This window comes from Mirounga leonina, unplaced genomic scaffold, assembly GCF_011800145.1.
Source record: "Mirounga leonina isolate KUSES-001 unplaced genomic scaffold, KU_Mleo_1.0 Mir_129, whole genome shotgun sequence".
In the NCBI taxonomy this organism is placed as follows: Eukaryota; Metazoa; Chordata; class Mammalia; order Carnivora; family Phocidae; genus Mirounga; species Mirounga leonina.
In genome coordinates, this window is record NW_023270323.1 from 945415 (window position 1) to 965195 (window position 19781).

The following is a 19781-nucleotide window of genomic DNA, read 5'->3' on the forward strand; positions in this document are numbered from 1 at the left end:
CCTCTATCTCAAACCCAATTTTCAGAGTATCAGAAGAATGAATAGTTGCCACCACTTTCCGGCAGATGATTTATTTTGCAGATTGATTTTGGTCAAGGTTAGTAATAGAAACATGTTATCTGTCCCTTCCTGAAAAACTCCTCCGGGTGGAAACTTCATTTAACTCATTTTTACATAATTTCCTCCATGACTCTACATTTTTGCAGGAAAACCTCTCCACCTGCCTCTCCACGTCTTCTCCCATGATGGACCTCACTAAACCACATACGGTTCTGCCTCCAGTCACTGTTTACCTCATCTGGCATTGGATTTTTCTCATCACTGTCATGTGAATCAGGTGGGATGATACATATTTCCCCAAGGAACCCAAGTATGCATGTGTGTTGCAACCTTTACTGCAAACACTACCTGATTTACCTCTTAACATGCTCTTGCTTTACCTCATTCATGGCATTAGAATACAAACATTTCACGGCTCTGCCTGCTTTCTTTCCCTGTTTTGTCTCTCAACCGAAGTTTCATACATTAAATTTTATCAAATAATCCTAAAGCATTTCCCTCATTTTATAAACAATAAATGTGATCATTATCTATTCCTTCCTCACTCTTCTCCTCCTTCACCCACATTTTCTCCCCATTGTAGGTAATCTATTAATGCCCAAACACGCATCCTTTCATATTTTCTCCATGCTTATATAATCATATACATAAATATATATGCACATGTACATTTAATATGCAAAGAGGGGTTTTTGGGCGGGGGGTAATTCTTGGTTTTAGAAAAATGGTGTCTCGTATATTTTCTTAAATATTGTTCTTCTCAACAATACCTCATGGAAATCATGCCAAGTAACTGGGATGACTTTAATTCAATCTTTAAAATGTCTGCACAATATTTCATGGTGACATGATTAGTTATTCCCCTTATTAATAGGCATTTTATTTATTTTTTGTTTTTGACATTTTATACAGTACAAAAATAAATTTGTTTAAATATATGGATATTTAAATATATTTATTTATATATATAAATATAAATATTTATATTTAAATATATGGATATAAGTATGCATGTATGTATCATTTTATGATAGAGTATTTATTTATTAAAAGATTTTATTTATTTATTTGACAGAGAGAAAGTACAAGCAGGGGGAGCTGCAGGGAGCGGGAGAAGCAGGCTCCCGCTGAGCAGAGAGCCCGACGTGGGGCTCCATCCTAGAACCCTGGGATCATGACCTGAGCTGAAGGCAGACGCTTAACCACCTGAGCCACCCAGGTGCCCTATGATAGAATATTTAATTTTTATGGGATATCTATGGCATATTCACAGATAGCTTTACAAAAAGTGCTAATTCACACTTCCACCATCCATTATGAAATTATATTTTCTTGCATCCTCTCAGAAGATAGGTTTTATTGGTCTTTTACATTTTTGCCATTCTTGTGACTAAAAAGTGGTATTTCACTTCACTCTGATATGCCTTTCCTCACATTTCCTTTGAAATTTTGATATTTTCATATAATGACTATCTTTTCTCTTAGTTTCTGTCTCTAGGGGTTAAGCTGTCCCTTGCCTACAAATATGATTTTTTTAGATTTCTACGCAGGAATTTGTTTCATTTTTTTACAGTTATATCTTAAAACATCTGGAAATTATTTTTTTAAATGTGCATTATAGGGATAAATTTTATTTTCTTATAAAATGGGTAGTCCGGGGCACCTGGGTGGCTCAGTCATTAAGTGTCTGCCTTCGGCTCAGGTCATGATCCCAGGATCCTGGGATTGAGCCCTGCATCAGGCTCCCTACTCCGCGGGAAGCCTGCTTCTCCCTCTGCCACTCGCCCTGCTTGTGTCCCCTCTCTTGCTGTGTCTCTCTCTGTCAAATAAATAAATAAAATCTTTAAAAAAAAAATGGGTAGTCAGTTGTGTTAGCAGAATTTATTAGAGTTCATTTCTCACTTAAAATATATTTGTCTTATATTAAATGTCTACATATACTGGGAGAATTTTCTGGAAGTTTTCTTTAGTTCTCTTGATCTATTTGTCTGTTTCTAGGCCAATCGTACACTAATTATAGTAGTTTATAGCTACTATATCTTCTAATATTTGGTAATGGGAGTTATTCCTCACCATTCTCCTTCTATTATTCTCCATTCAGCCACATTTATTATATAAAAAAATCAACTCAGATTCTAATTAAAATTGTGTAAGATTACATAATAATTTTGGGAGAATTGATATTTTTATGATTTTTTTCCCATTTAACTTCGGTGTCTTTCCGTTTGTTTATATCTTCTTTATTTAGGTTTTATGCTTTTTCTATTGCATAATTCTATGTATATGATTTTTGTCATTATTGTAAATGAAATTGCTTTCAATTTCTGTTTTAGTTACTTGTTGGGATAGATAAAAAATTATTGGTTTTTATATATTTCACTTGAACCTGGCCACTTCACTTATTTCTCTTATTAATTCTAGGGTAAATTTAATACATTTTCCCATGCTATCTTGCTATCTGATCACATCAGAGGCAAAAAAAGGTATTTTTCTGTCTTGTTTTCCAATTTAATACCAGTTATTTTTTTATTTTATTGTATTCATTATTAAATAATAATTATGATAGAAGCATTTATTTTTTAATTTTAATTGAAATAGCTCTAGTGTTTTGCTGTTGAGGATAGTATTTTCTGTTTCTAATTTCTAAGAATACTGTTAAGTATTCTTTATTATATTCAAATAGTATCCTTCAATTTCCATTACATGTACAATTTTTTTTAGGAACTGCTCTTTGATTTTGTCAAGTGCCTTTTCTGCATCTATTAATATGAACATATATTAATTTTGCTGATAATTTGTTAATGTGAAGAATTATGTTTCTGAAATTGAATCATCCATGCAGTCATAGAATTTACCTATTTGGTCTTAGTGTATTATCTTTTAAAAACATTGCTAGATTCTATTGCTATCATTTCATTAAAATTTTTGCATATAGATTTATTATAGAGCTTAACTATTTGGTAGAATTTGGTAGAATCTTGAGCAACTTTTGGTATTAAAGTTATGCTGGTTTCATGAAGGAAAGTGAGAGGATTCTATCTTTATAATATGGAATATTTGAAATAATATTGTAATTGTCTTTTTTTAGGTTATATAAGACTTAGCTATGATTTTCAACTGGTATTCATGCCTGTTTTTATTTTCTTTTTAAGATTTATTTTAGAGAAAGAAAGAGCATGCACTCACACGCATGAGTAGGCGGAGGGGCAGAGGGAGAGGGTGAGGAGAGATTGGGGGTAGGGCAGAGGGAGAGGGAGAGATGAGAGAGAATCTCAAGCCAACTCCCCACTGAGCAAGGAGCCCTATGTGGGGTTGGATCCCACGATCATGAGATCGTGACCTGAGCCAAAATCAAGAGCAGGGCGCTCAACCAACTGATCCACCCAGGCACACCTCATGCCTGTTTTTAAATAAACTTCTATTTATTTATTTATTTATTTATTTATTTATTTATTTATTTATTTATTTATTTATTTATTTATTTATTTTTTAGTTTTTGTTTTTAAAGATTTTATTTGACAGAGAGAGACACAGCGAGAGAGGGAACATAAGCAGGGGGAGTGGGAGAGGGAGAAGTAGGCTTCCCACTGAGCAGGGAGCCCGATGTGGGGCTCAATCCCAGGACCCTGGGATCATGACCTGAGCCGAAGGCAGACACCCAATGACTGAGCCACCCAAGCGCCCCTAAACTTTTTATTTTTTTATTTTTTTTTAAATTTTTTATTTTTTTAAAGATTTTATTTATTTTTTTGAGAGAGAGAGAATGAGAGACAGATAGCAAGAGAGGGAAGAGGGTCAGAGGGAGAAGCAGACCCCCTGCTGAGCAGGGAGCCCGATGTGGGACTCGATCCCGGGACTCCAGGATCACGACCTGAGCCGAAGGCAGTCGCTTAACCAACTGAGCCACCCAGGCGCCCTAAACTTTTTATTTTTGAACAGTTTTAGATTTCCAGAAAAAGTGTGAAGTACAGAGATACCCTCTCTATATCCCACACCCAATTTCTCTTATTGACATCTTTCATTTGCATGATATATTTGCTATAATAATGAGCCAATATTGAAACATTGGTATGTACCAATCCACACTTTATTTGGATTACTTTTTTACATTTTTTAAAAAAAATTTATTATGTTATGTTAATCACCATACATTACATCATTAGTTTTTGATGTAGTGTTCCATGATTCATTGTTTGCATATAACACCCAATGCTCCATTCAGTATGTGCCCCCTTTAATACCCATCACCAGGCTAACCCAACCGCCCACCCCCTCCCCTCTTTAATTTTTACCTAGTATCCCTTATCTATTCCAGGATCTAATCTAGGATACTACATTGCACTTAGTTGTTGTGTCTCCTTAGGCTCCTTTTAGCTGTGACAGTTTCTTAGACTTTCCTTTTTTTGATGACAATGACAGTTTCGAGGAGTACTGGTCAGGGAATTTTGTAGAATTTCCCTCAATTGGCATTTGTCTGTTTTCCTCATAATGAGACCGTAGTTATGAGTTTTGGGGGAAGATCATAAGTGTACAGTGCTATTTTCAGCATGTCATATCAAAGGTACATACTGTCAACACAACTTATCACTGTTGATGTTAATTTTGATCTCCTGGCTGTGGTGGCATTCGTTGGTTTTTTCCACTCTAGTTATTCTATTTTCTTTGTTTCAAGACTTTCCGGGGCACCTGGGTGGCTCAGTTGGTTAAGCGACTGTCTTCGGCTCAGGTCATGATCCTGGAGTCCCAGGATGGAGTCCCACATCGGGCTCCCTGTTCGGTGGGGGACCTGCTTCTCCTTCTGACCCTCCCCCCTCTCATGGTCTCTCTCTTTCTCTCTTTCAAATAAAATTATAAAAAAAAGACTTACCTTGTTATCCTTGTTTCTTTTTCCTTTGTTCTTCTTTAAGAGAAGTTGGTGTGTTAAGTTCAACATTTAAGGAATATTCCCTCTCCTTTAGGGAGGGAATATCTACATAAAATACTTGGTATTTCATGATAGCTTTGTATTTTAAAATTTGTTAAGGTTTCTTTGTGGTCAGATAGAAGATTTTGTATATCAAGTCTAATGATTTTTTTTTTAAGATTTTATTTATTTGACAGAGAGAGACAGTGAGAGAGGGAACACAATCAGGGGGAGTGGGAGAGGGAGAAGCAGGCTTCCTGCTGAGCAGGGAGCCTGATGCGGGGCTCGATCCCAGGACTCTGAGATCATGACCCGTACCCTGAAGGCAGATGCCCAATGACTGAGCCACCCAGGCGCCCCTCAAGTCTAATGATTTTATTTTTCACAACTTATTTTTCATCTATCCAATTCTGAAAGAGGTGCGTTGACATGTCCACTATTATTGTATTTTGATCAAGTTCTCCTTGTATTTCTAAGAGCTTTTGCTTTATGTAACAGCTGTAATATCTGATGCATATGGTTTTGCTACTGTTGTATTATCTTCATAAACTACCCCCCCCAGTTTTATTGAGATAAAATTGACATGCAGCACTGTGTAAGTTTAAAGTGTACAGTATACATAAACTTGGTTTTTATCACTAGCTGGTATCTTAGTCTTGTTTGGTACTTTTAACCTTAAATCTCCCATAGTTGGTTATCTTACTTCAATACAGTCTGAATTTCCCTGGTATCTTCTCCTATTCCTTTATTGTCAGTGTGTTTTAGTGATTCTTGTAAATAGTAGCATCTATTTGAGATTTTTATTTATTTTTAATTAATTAATTTTTAAAAAAGATTTTATTTGTTTATTTGACAGAGACACAGCAAGAGAGGGAACACAAGCAGGGGGAGTGGGAGAGGGAGAAGCAGGTTTCCTGCTGAGCAGGGAGCCCGATGTGGGGCTCGATCCCAGGACCCTGGGATCATGACCTGAGCCGAAGGCAGACGCTTAACTGACTGAGCCACCCAGGCGCCCCTATCCCAGAGCTTTTAATTTTACTTCTGGATCAGCCCATTGGGAGTTGCTTCAGTGAGGCTGGGCTGTTTAGATAATCATGTGTATGTAGCCATGGCATCTTCTGCACAGGATAATAAAGCCTCCTATGTTGCCTGGGAACATAACACTCGCAACTTCTTGGTGGAGGCTAGGGGGGGCCCTTGCCAAAGCTGGCACCGAAGAAACAATCGTGTGTTTAGATACAGACCTGAAGAAGTTGGCTGAAATATGCCAGCAAATCCCCATTTTTAGCCAGAAATGATCAGACCTATATGCAGTGGAGGCAAGAATGCTCTAAGGTTTAGGTTTCTAACATGTCATGAAACAGGATGATATGTTTCTGCAGTGTAATCACTCCCTGCTGAATTCTTTAAAAGCGTTTTTAAATTTTTAAAAAATTTCAGCCTTTTCCCTTCCTGGGAACTCTCTACTGAGATGATGGAGCATCAGCACATCCTATCTTTCACATCACATTAAATAGTTAAAAAGGACCGCCTGTCACCGCCCCCCCCTCCCAAAAAGAATAAAGCTGCTATAAACCTCAGTGTGTAGGTTTTTACGTGGACATTAATTTTCAATTCCTTTGGGGAAGTACCAAGGAGCATGATCGATGGATTGTATGATAAGGAGTATGTTTAATTTTGTAAGAAACTGCCAAACTGTCTTTCAAGGTGCTGTACCATTTTGCATTCTCACAAGCAACGGTCCTATTGCTCTTCATCCTTGTCAGCATTTGGTATTGTCAGTACTCTGGATTTTGGCCATTCTAATAGATGTGTAGTGATATAATGGTTAATTTTTGTGCCAACTTGACAGGCCCAGAGAATGTTCAGAAAACTGGTAAAACATTATTTCTGGGTTTGTCTGTGGTGTGTTTCTAGAAGACATTAGCATTTGATTCAGTAGACTGAGTAAAGAAGATCTGTCCTCATCAATGTGGGCAGGCATCATCCAATCCATAGGGGGAATGAATGGAACAAAAGAGCAAAGGAAGGGTAAATTTTCTCTCTTCTTGAGCTGGGATAGCCATTTTCTCCTGCCCTTGGACATCTGAACCCCTTATTCATAGGCCTTCAGACTCTGGGACTTAACAGCAGTGGCCCCCAATTCTCAGAACTTTAACCTTGGACTGGGAGTTATACCATTGACTTCCCTGGTTCTCAGGCCTTTGGACTTGGACTGAATTATATCATCAGATTTCTTGGTTCTCCAACTTGCAGATGGCAGACTGTAGGACTTCTCAGCCTCCATAACTGCATGAGCCAATTCCTATAATAATTCTCATATATATATCTCATTGGCTTTGTTTCTCTGGAGAACCCAACATAAGTAGTATCTTATTGTTTTAATTTGCATTTCCCTGATGACATGTGATGTCAAACACCTTGCCATATGCTTATTTGCCATCTGCATATCTTCTTTGATGAGGTATTCAGGTCTCTTATCCATTTTTAAATTGGGTTGCTTGTTTTCTTACTGTTGAAAGAGTCTTTGCAAATTTTGAATAATAGTGCTTTATCAGATGTGTCTTTCACAAATATTTTCTCCTAGTCTGTGGCTTATCTTCTACTTCTCTTGATCTAGTATGTTTTCAGTTAGACATATGATCTTATATGTCTTCATATTAATAATCGGTACTTTAGTATAGATGTGCTTACTAGTATGGATATGCTTAATATACTCTAACAAGTAGAAAGCTCTGTGATTCTTGGTACTACCTCCGGAAAGCTGGCTCCTTTAATTACCAAACTTTTCCTCTTGGTCTCCTTCTATCTGATAGAACAATACTTTTTTTTTAAGATTTTTATTTATTCACTTGAGAGCGAGAGAGCACAAGCAGGGGGAGTGGCAGAGGGAGAGGGAGAAGCAGGCTCCCCACTGAGCAAGGAGCCCGATGTGGGGCTTGATCCCAGGACCCTGGGATCATGACCTGACCTGAAGGCAGATGCTTAACTGACTGAGCCACCCAGGAGATCCTAGGAACAATACTTTTTTTTTTTTTTTAATTTTTAATTATTTATTTTTGTCAGAGAGAGAGAGCACAAGCAGGGGGAGCAACAGGCAGAGGGAGGGAGAGAAGCAGGCCCCCCTGCTGCGCAGAGAGCCCGATGTGGGGCTCATTCCCAGGACCCCAGGATCATGACCTGAGCAGAAGGCAGACACTTAACTGACTGAGCCACCCAGGTATGCCAGAACAATACTTTTTTAAAAAAAGATTTTATTTTTAAGTAATCTCTACACCCAACATGGGGCTCAAACCCATAACCATGAGATCAAGAACTGCATGCTCCAACGACAGCCAGCCAGGTGCCTCTAGAACAATACTTTTTAAAAAAGCAACAAAAACTATCAGCAAATGCGGATGTTTGTGAAAACCTTTAGGAGATGAATAATTACTATAAGCATGGTTCATTTTTTTTTTCCGAAGGAGAAGCCAGTACTCCTTTGTTATTTCATAAATTTACAAATTTTTAAAATTAAATTTACAAAATTCTCATTAAATTTAAAGTACTAACCTGGTATCAAAAGTAATATTGCTTTGCTGGTGTTTCATTTTATATTTTACTATCCTTTTAAAAAATTCAAAAAACATTAAAAATGTACTCTTTAAAATGTGCTATCTAAATGCTGTTATTAAAAAATGATGTTCCCTAGAGTTTAACATTCATAGATAATAAGTGAAGGAAGGGCATTTCCAGGCAGAGATAAAGTCTTGAACAAAAGCACAGAAATGAAAAGGGCAAGGTTTGTGTCAACATTATGTAACGTGTGTGGTTGGGGAGTGCTGGAAGATACAGAAATGGAAAGGTAGATTGGCTTGCTTGAAACACCCAGTGCCAAACTTACACAGTAGCAATAGGAGAATTTTTAGCATGGAGAGTGACATTTTCAAAACTGTACTTAGGAAGATTAACCTAACTGTAGTGTGTGGGATAACTTGTAACAGACAAGTTATTAAGGGATTCCAGTTGAGATGTTAGAATGCACCAAATCAGTAGGGTTGAGGGCATCAAAATGACAGCGAGAATGCGGTGAGGGGTGGATTTCAGAAAGATCACAGGTGGAAACAGTGGAACTGGCCGCTGTTTGGATGTGGGAGCACAAAGAGTGGAAGTAGTCTAAGAGGTTTTAAGCCTTATGTATGGAAAGATATTGCTCTTCTGAACAGAAATAGGAGATTAGGAGTACGATCAGGCCTTCCAGAGAAAAAATGAATTAAAGTTTGAGAATATTTAATTTGAAGTGATGGTGGATCACTTATATTTAAATGTTGAGCAGACACTTGGAAATGCCTGAATCTCAAAGAGGATACATGGTTTGAGAATGAATGATTACCAAGGGAGAAAGAGCGAAGATGGGACAGAAAGAAAAATGAGAGAAAAAAACCCAAAAATTAGAGGAGAAAGTAGATGCTGTTAAGGGACAGTATAATGAGAACCTGGAAAGTACAGTACCTTGGACACCAAGGGAGGGAAAGGTTTCCCAAAAAGGCTATTGTGGAAAAAACTGAGAAGTGTTTCTCTTTACATGGACTCCCTTCTCCTTAGTGATAGAACCTGATACCCAGAGATAGGATACCCAGAGATGTTTCCCAGCCTCTTTTTCCTTTTTTTCCCCCAGCCTCTTTTATAGCTATATGTGCCTGTTGACATAGTTTGGGCCAATGAAATGTAAGCACATATTTTCTATGTGTTACTTCTGCGAAGTCTCCTTGAAAGGGAGGAGGGCATACTTTTATTTTACCTTCCTGCTGCTTATAACGGTTGGAACTCTAGCAGATAATTTTTAGACCATGAGCTCAGCTCAGACTGGGAGGCATATATCAGGATATGGAGCAGCATAATAGAGCATCCTGGTTCCCTGCCATCAAGGAGTCACCATATCACCCCTGAAAGACTACCTCCAGTCTTCCTTTTTTAGATGAATTAACTAACATATAGCCAATCTCAAAGAAGAACTGAGGAAAAAATTATTGGGTGTGAAAGTAGGGCACAGTTGGGAATATGTCCCTTATAATGTCCCTTATAATATGAGAACAGGTCTAGAGGGGTCCTGGTGACTCAGTCGATTAAGTGTTCGACTCTTGATATCAGCTCAGGTCTCAAGCTCAGGGTCATGAGTTCAAGCCCCACATTGGAGCATACTTAAAAAAAAAAAAAGAAGAAGAAGAAAACAGGTCTAGAGTCAAATTGACTAGCTTGAAATCCAGCTCTGTTATTCATTAACTATGTGATATTGGGTGAGAAATTTAATGGCTTTCAGCATACTAATAAAGATATTAATAGAACCTACCTCATGAGTTATATGAGAAATGATTTAGATTATTCATATAAGGTGCTTCACACAGTGCTAGCATATAATAGGTGCTCAAGGAATGTAAGTGAAAAAAATCAGGTGGTCACTGATAACATCGTATAATTTTTAAAATACATTTCATGAAATTCTGATATTTCAGAATCATATTAAGTCTGCAGTTTAGAGAAACAAATTTATGTTAAACAAAATACTGAACATAAAATATATTTTGTAAGCTTTGAATGATTATATAAGTATTTTTACCATTTTAACTTGAATGCATATCACTTTACAATGTGACCACTAATAACACTGACAAAGTACATTCTGTTGTATAATACATACCAAGTGATGTATTACTATTATTTGATTTTTATTTTTACAAAAAGCAAAACAATGGAAACCAAATCATAATGGGCTGAAGAAATTAGTTTTCAAAACCAATTGTTTTATAATATTTATAAGGTATTTAAAGCTATTGAAGGCAGAATTCCCACATCTCATGCAATATTGCAGATATCACCTGCTATCTACTTAATCCTCAGAATGTTATAAGGAAAAATTGGTGACTATGGAGTTCTTCACTGTAGCTAACATATTTGATAAAGAATCAATCTGATTTATTCAAACTTCATTTTAAAGTTTATTCTAGTGGTAGCCAACATGGAGGAATGGAAAGAACCCAAATTTTGTAGTCAAATAAATCTTAGCTCAAACATAGGTTCCATTTTTTACTAATACCATGGAAATAGTTGTATAAGGTGGTTAATTAGCATTAAGACTATTTTGCAGGAACTGAGAAATGCTGAACCAAATTCTTTATTTTGTCTTTATATGTAATTATAATTCTGTGTTAATGTATTTTTTTCTGCAGCACATTCATTCTAAACTATTCAGGAAATACTATAATGAGAGATAATGAAAAAGATTTACTGCTCTCATTTAAAAAGATTTTCCAATTCTGAAATATGGTGTATCATTCTTGTTATTGAATCATAAGAAGGAAATAATAGCTGGGAAAGGTGGAAAGAACAGCCACAGTGACCAAGGAAATAAAGGAAGGATTTTCACACTAAAAACTTTTTAAAGAAAGACTCTGTGTTAAGAATGGAGATTGTTAGAGACTCCAAGTATTAAAAAATTATAAAGATTGTAGAGGTTGTACCTTTGTTTAGATACAGAGGTGTGTTATTTAGATAGGATCTGGTCACAAGACCCAGCAACATTAGAGTTCTGCCATTCATCAGCTACCCTTCTGTGAGGTCCTTGAGAAAAGAACATGCACTGAGGAGGCAGGCAAGATAGAAAAAAACTGTATTTGTAGCTGGTACAAAGGTGTTAAGGTCACAAAGTCCTGCTTAGAGATCTGCAAATAAGCTAGGATAGACTCTATGAAGAACTCTTTCCGTCTAAATTAGGGTAGGCTCACTGGCCAAAAATAAAATCAAGACAAAAAGCAGATAAACTCTGCTTTATCACTTCCATTACCAATCTCAAACCCAAATCTACCCAAGGAAAGAGAAATCAAGGCCACAACAGACATGAACAGCCAGAAGGAGGTTGTCAGTCCACACCAGTGTCTACTACAAAGATGGCCTAGACCTGAATTTGCTTTCTGGGTTTCTATTCTTGTTTGGGTCAAGGGAAAATGAAGTCCTTAAGGAATGTCCACCAATAGAAAGCTAATTTACAGCACCACTGGATCATCCTCCAAGGCATACAGATTTTTCTCTTTTTGCCTCTGTGACTCTTTTCATACTGTATCATAAAATCTAGTTTTTAATCTGGTTTAGTTTAATCTAGTTTAAATCTGGTTCTAGATCTCAATGGGTATCTGTTGAAGCTTGGGAAACTAAAGTTTAAATAACTTTGAGAAAACTATGAGGCTTTCTGCAAGCATGCAAGGAGAAATGAAGTCAACGAGAAAGGATTACGGATCAGCATCTAGTTTCTTAGTAGGAAGAGGTGGGTTCCAAAGTCCTGCAGTAGTTTTTTTATTTTATACATCTCTCTTGTCACCTCATATTATGGCTAATACACATCTCTTTCCCCATTCCATAAAGAATGCCCGAGGCTGCACTTTGTTGTATCTTTGTATCCCCATAGCCTAGCAGCAGTCTATAATATATGCCCATATATATATATATATAATTTGCCAATATGTGTTTTTTAAGTAAATAATTATTCAGCTAGCTACTGAGTAGGAAAAAGAAAAAGGCACTACAGATATATCCTTTAGAAGCAGATAGCTTTGTATGGAGAGCATTCTAACCTATATGGAACAATTGTCACAATAAATGACCCACAGAATTGGGTATCAAGTCATATTCTATAGAATATAAATACTATAAAAATTTGTAGTAGATACAAGTTAAAGTACTGTAGCTCATTTGGGGGTGAGGTATGGTCAAGGCAGTATTTATTTAAGCCTTTAAGGGTGATTAGACTGTGGAAGGGATTCTTGCTGAAAAAAACTGCCAGAGACCACTTTAAGGTGGATTCTGACATAGACTCCTTAAGACCTTTGCACAAGCCAGGTTCCTTCGGCCTAAGGTTAAGAGACCCATTGGTTCTGGGGGGTGGACTGGGCTTTCTCAAGCCCTTGCTTACAAACAGAGTGAGTCAGTGTTGCCGTTGCCTGGCATGAGACAACAAACACAGCTTTCTGTTACCTGCCCTTTGCGTTGCTTCGGTTGGTGAGCTTTTCCTCTCCTTCCTCGGGTTCTCTGTTTCTTGTCACCACCACTTCCTGAGATTCTCTTCGTAGTTTGGATTATCTGTACGATAGAGTCAGAGGCGTTTTCCTTTGAGGGTGCGAACGTGGTTGTAGTAGGAGTGGGTGCTGAGCTTGCAGAACCCAGGCTCTGCTTGGAGAGAATGGTTTTTTCTTTCACAGTTTTTGCTAGTGTCTTCCCTGCCGCTCTAACTGGTTTATAGCGGAAAGGGATCACGGTCAAGTGAGCTCTAACTCCTTCTAGCGTGTTTTCTAGAGCTTTTCCGACGAGCACAAGACTTAAAGCTGTGGGTGCCGCAAGAGGAACTCCCAGGTTCCCCGGCTCCTCTGTTCGTTCGGTACGCGGTGAGCGTAGGGCGGAAGGAGGCGGGACGTCCGCAGCCCCGCGCGCAAGTTCGGAGAGCTTGGCCACCAGGGCGGAGCACTTCGACCCCTCGCTCCTAGAGACTTCCGGGGCGGAGAGAAATGGGCGGAGGGAAGACCGGAAGTACAGGGACGGGCGCCTACTTTATAATCTCCTTTCTCGGCGGAGCACTTCGCTCTCACCTGGGGAACAGATAGATGGTTGTGCGGCATATTTTATCCCTGGTCGCGCTCCCTTTCACTTCACCACCGGGCTATAAATTGACCTAGGGAAAATCTGACCCCAATGAGCAGGTGGGAGATAGCCTCTATGGTAGTTGGTCCATTTATTCAAATTCTCCTCGACCTTCTTCAGACTGTCGTCAGCTTCCTTTTGCTCCACACCTCTCGTCACCTTGTTTTTACCCTTTTACAGCTGCGGTTCCTCCCGCCCTGTCCCACCCTCCCACAATTATGTATGATCGAGCTCCCCGCTTGCTCAGATTGGTTGAAGGTGGCAGCACTGAGGAGCATGTGGGTCCTGGAACTTACCAGGTACCTTTCCTGAAGGAGCGGGCAACAGGTAAGAGGTAGGGAAAGGCAAGCCTTCTGTGACAGGCACCTCACTTTCAGCCAGGCCCGCTTCCTTGTACTTGTTAAACATAATGCTACCACTTCGTAAGTGTAACAAAACATAAAATAGGCAGGGAAAATACTCTCCTAATTTTACAGGTGATAAATGGTAAAATCATTTGTCGCATTTCACAAGGTCAGTAAGCGTATGGCTAGGACTTTTGATGCTACAATGGTTATCTCCATCCTACTTTCACTTGTACAGGTTAAATCTTGGATTTTGATTTCCTGGCTCTGATGACTGTATGAGTCCCAAATCCTGTGTTATTTCTTACCGTCTGCTGTTTCTTTGTAGTCCTGTCTGCTTCACTCACACACCTTTGCTACCATTAACTAGAGACACTTCATTTACTAAAGTGTAACTTTTATATTTCTAGTTTGCAGTATGATTTAAAGATAGTCCCGTGTATTTTTTGATAGATGCTTCCTAACTGGCCATATCCATCTTCTTTTTGAACATACTAATGAGAGCCCACATTTGGGGGGGGGGGGAGCTATACTTGAAGAGATGGAGTGGGAATGGATAATTTAAATAATTACTTGAAATAATTATATTCTCTCATTTGCAGTTAGTGACTTAGGGGAAGCATTTAACAAATACTTATAATTTGCTTTCTGCTTTTTCTAATTTGATGATTTTGTGGAGCTTACTACCATCCAAATTATAGTTTTTCCCTTGTTAATCTGCATTTCCCCTATTGTTACACTCTATTTTTAAACAAATGCCATTACTGTGTTTACATGACTGATGACATTAGGATATTAGGTTGATTTAAGTTTCTTTGGGTGGAGTGCAGATTTGTCATTGTTTTAATTTTTGAATTTTACTGCTTTTCAGCATCTGATATCAATATCAGTGTTCTTGGAGCCTATGTCTGTATTTAATACAATTGAATTGTTAGAGACATTAACCTCCCTAACAATGTATTAACCACCGACCACCACCCAAAATACTTATACCTGTGATGCTTTTCAATCCTTATTTTATTTTGACACAGCTGACCACTGTCTTTAGAAATATTTCTTCCCCTGGTATTTATAACATCATCATTTTTTCCTGGTTCTTTTTCCTGTTATCGTCTTGCAACAGTGCCTGATGCATGGTTAGGACCTAATCATTAACATTTGTTAAACGTTGAATAAGGCAATCATTTTTCTCCTCGACAATCAATCCTTCATTGTCTTCATTGTCAGGTGATTATTTTTCTAAAGGTCTTTTAAATGTTTATATAGTGTGTTTTCTGTCCTTTGCTGGTTTCTTTTCTAGTGCACTTTCTTGTTCAAATCCATGACTTTGACTACTGTCCCTATTCTGATTCTGATTCATCCCAGAAGAAAGTCTTTAGAGATATAGGTGATTTATATCTCTAAGATGAACTTTCTCCTAATCTTAGGGCCTTCTTATTGCCATTACTTTTTTGAACATCTTTATCTGGGTAGTCTCTGACATCTGAAACTCCCAAGTGTCTGAGTTCATCATTTCCCCCATCATTACTAGCCCCTTTGAAAAATTCCCTATCAGTCAATTATAAATTTTAAACTTTGGAATTATTCTAGACTTCTCTGACTGACCACGCTCATTGATCATTAAGATCTATTGATTCTATCTTCTCATTGTCTCTTAAATTAGTTCCTTTTCTTCGTGTAACTTCCCTTGACTGTTCAGGGCTCATTATTTCTATTCTGAATTAAACCAATAAAATATTGCTGTTTTCCTCTATTTCAGTTTTCAACTTCTCTCTTATAGCTAAAGTGATCTTCCTAGGATATAATTGTTATTTGTTTAAAAAAAATCCTTTTAACATTAAGGTTAAAATCTGAACTACTTAGCATAGTGAATAAGATTCTTCATGGTCTGATCCCTTACCTGGCCTCCCACATTCTCTCTCACCTATACCCAACACAGCCCCACATACATATCAGCAGTTTCAACTTTGCATTTTCTAGAAGTTCATGCTCACTCCCCTTCATGCTTTTGTAGCTGCTGATACTTTGCCTAGTGTGCTCTTCCTTCCTCATCTGGCTGAGTCCTACTTACTCTTTTAGACTCAGGAAAAGTGAAATTGTTCTTTGACTCTACTATTTCTCAAGTCTTTCTTTGACTTCTTAATGACACTTTTGTAGCACTTTGATACTATATCTTAATTATCTGTTAACTATCTGGCTGCCACACTAAATGTGATTCTCTTAGAGGCAATAGCCATGATCATTACTGCTGTTCTCAGTTTTTAGCTCAATACCATAACCCTTAGATGCTTAATTTAAAAAAAAAAAAAAACCAATGGTAATTCTTGGAATAAAATTTTTAAAAAGTCTAATGAGCTACACATAGAATTAAAAACTCACTTCATGACTTATGTGAACTCTGCTTAGAGAGCAGTAAGTGGGGTGTTGCAAGGCCCTTCTTTTACTGTTTTATAGAATTTTGCCTTGCTGAACTATGAAAGAAACTAGGAAATTCTATGCTTGGCCACTCAAAGCAGCTGTATCCTGTTGAGCCCTGTTTTAGCAATACTCAGTGACAACATGCTGATAATTAATAGAAGGTACAAGTATCCTTTCTTTACTGGATAATTTAAAAGTAGCTATTATCTCTTTCCTAGGTTCATTCTATTTTACCCCTCTTTAAGATCAGCAAACACTGGTTTGTGCAGAAATATACACAGTTATTTCAATTAAGGGTCAGGTAGATTTTATAGAGTATGATGTAGGAAGAATAGGTGTTGGGACTTTGTATAACTTGTTACCTTGAACCACAGAAGAGCAGAGGACCTTAGAATCTTAGATCTTCAAGAGAAAGATGCAAATACTCGTTATTCCCAACTTTTCTCTTTCCTAATTACCACTCTCGTACTACTGTAGCCTGCTTGGTCAATCCTCCAGTGTATTATTTTCACATTTTCCTCAGGAAATTCTTTTCACCCCAGTCTGCAAACTTCATTGCCTCAGCCTTCAGCCGTTTAATCAGAGAGACTCTTTTAACCCAGGATTTGTAGCCTAAAAAGAACAGGACTGAGCTGCTCTGATTTCATGAGTAGGAGAGAGAATGGATATTCCAATTCCAGATTATTGAGAACTATTCCTGACTTTCTCACATTTATCTAAGAAGGAAGGGTATTTTTTCTCATCAAAGCAAATTTTCTCCAGAGACAACCAGCCTAGTAAAATATAAAAACAGTCTGTTTAGTAATGTGACTTTTCCTGGCATATTGTGCTAAGGAGAATTTAATTGCTTTTTGAACTTGATTTACATAATAAATGGCACCCTACATCAGCTGTATATTGGTTATCTATATTGGTTCTGTATCAGTTATCTAAGCTGGGTAACACCAGCTCCTAAATATACTCTCTCCCAGATTTCTTCTTTGATGGAGGAGTGGTTAGCTTTACCTGCCACAGAAACATGAGCAGTCCATGGTCTTGCACTTGTGCCTATGAGCTTATGCCACCAATAATGATTTATCTTATTAGCCAGTCAGAATTTAGGGAGACAATCTCAGGAAATGGAATCTGTCTTTAAGTTTAAATAAACTATACATATGTGATTGCTGTATATGTTGATGTCCCTGAAGATGAGTATGTTTCAAAGGTCTAGTTATTGCTTTTATCTGAAGAATGACCTTTTTGTTTTGTGGCAGTAGCTGTGGCTATAGAACTTGCCCTTTAATCACATGCTGCCCACCTTCTTTCTCAGAATGGACTATCTTTTATTGCTTCATGCCAGTTCGATTTATCTTCTGCTGTTGGTGCCTCAAACTCAATATTTCCCAAACTGAACTTCTTTCTTTCTTTTCAAATATTTCCTTCTCCTGTATTCTTAATTTCTTCTTTCTACCTGACAGTTTGATTTATCATTCATAGTTGGCACTTTATATGCCAATATATCCATATGTCCCAAACCAAACCTTTTATCTCATACTCCACTAACCCTAATTCCCCAGAACCTTCTTCTTCTATATTTTATACCTTAATTATTGGCAGCACTGTTTGTAGTATAATTATTTATTTTTCTGGCTTTCCCACTATTGGAGGCCAGAGTTTTAACTTATTCGTTATTATACCCTCACTGCCTCTCTCCACACACAATAAAGCATTCACTATTGTTGAATGAATGACTAAAGGTGTAGTTTAGAATATCACCTATGAATTCTATATTTATTTACTAATATGCAGGGCACTATGATAGGGTGGCCAAACATCTTTTTTTTTTTTTTTTAAAGATTTTATTTATTTATTTGAGAGAGAGAGAATGAGAGACAGAGAGCATGAGAGGAAGGAGGGTCAGAGGGAGAAGCAGACTCCCTGCCAAGCAGGGAGCCCGATGTGGGACTCGATCCTGGGACTCCAGGATCATGACCTGAGCCGAAGGCAGTCACTTAACCAACTGAGCCACCCAGGCGCCCTAAACATCTTGATTTATATGGGAATGTCCTGGTTTTAGCACTAAAAGTTCTATGTCCTGAGCATGCTAGGACAGTTTGCCACTCTAAATGTAAACATTATGTATACAGTTATGAATAAAACAGACCAGTCCTTCTTTCATGGAGCTAATCAGTATAAACACTTTAATTTTCTTGTGGTTTTACTTGAGGTCAGTATTTCATATAAACTTTTAGCCTATTGGGGGGCCTGGGTGGCTCAGTTGTTAAGCGTCTGCCTTCGGCTCAGGTCATGATCCCAGGGTCCTGGGATTGAGCCCCGTATCAGGCTCCCTGCTCAGTGGGAAAGCCTGCTTCTCCCTCTCTCACTCCCCCTGCTTGTGTTCCCTTTCTTGCTGTGTCTCTCTCTGTTAAATAAATAAATAAAATCTTTAAAAAACCCCCCAAACTTTTAGCTTATTGATGAAAGATTCTATATAATTAATTTTGGAAAGCTTCAATGAAGATTTTATGAGTACTGGCTTTCTTGAATACATGGGGCTATTGTGTGTTTTTTTGTTTTTTCTTTTCCATTTTTCTATGAATTTCAGTATTTTGCAATTAATTTCACACTTGTTTAGGTAGATTCAGTTAGAATCTCTGCCATGGTGTTAGGACATCTGCCTAAGAACTAGTCTGAACTTAGCTTTCTTAGTTTTCATATTTATCTCACATTACCTCATATTGTATGAACCTAAATTAAAAAACTCAAAAAACTTTTACTTGTAAGATTAAACACTTCATGTAGAAAATTGTATAAAAATTATGGCATCAAAAGTAAATACTCAAGAAATATAATATTGCCCAATTTCCCTTTCAATTATACCTTCTTTCCTCTCCCCTACAGGTAAGCACTGTAATGATTTTTATGGCAATTATTTCCTTGCTGATCTTTATTGATTATTAAATCCTGTTGATGAAATGACCCCTTTATCATAATGCAATGTCTCTCATCTCTAGTATTCGTTGTTCAAGATCTGCTTTGTCTGATTTTAATGTAGTCAGTTCAGCTTCCTTTGATTCATGGATGCACGGTATATCTTTTCCATCCTTTTATTTTTAACTTCTAGGTCTTCAGGGGCGCCTGGGTGGCTCAGTCGTTAAGTGTCTGCCTTCGGCTCAGGTCATGATCCCAGAGTCCTGGGATTGAGCCCTGCATCGGGCTCCCTGCTTGGTGGGAAGCCTGCTTCTCCCTCTCCCACTCCCCCTGCTTGTGTTCCCTCTCTTGCTGTCTCTCTCTCTCTCAAATAAATAAATAAAATCTTTAAAAAAAACCACACACAAAAAGAACACTTCTATGTCTTTATGTGTGATGAGGGTTTTCTGTCTATAGCATAAAGTTAGGTCTTACTTTTTTAT

General features: G+C 37.7%; 1 protein-coding gene across 1 annotated transcript in view; it reads left to right on the forward strand.

Annotated features, from left to right (window-relative positions):
* The first annotated feature begins 12936 nt into the window (after positions 1–12936).
* Positions 12937–19781, forward strand: part of STPG2 (sperm tail PG-rich repeat containing 2) — a 318597-nt gene continuing 311752 nt past the window's right edge. Inside the window, exon 1 of the mRNA XM_035005555.1 lies at positions 12937–13954. Within this exon, the coding sequence (XP_034861446.1) occupies positions 13846–13954 (109 nt within the window). The 5' untranslated portion in view covers positions 12937–13845. The remainder of the gene's footprint in view (positions 13955–19781) is intronic.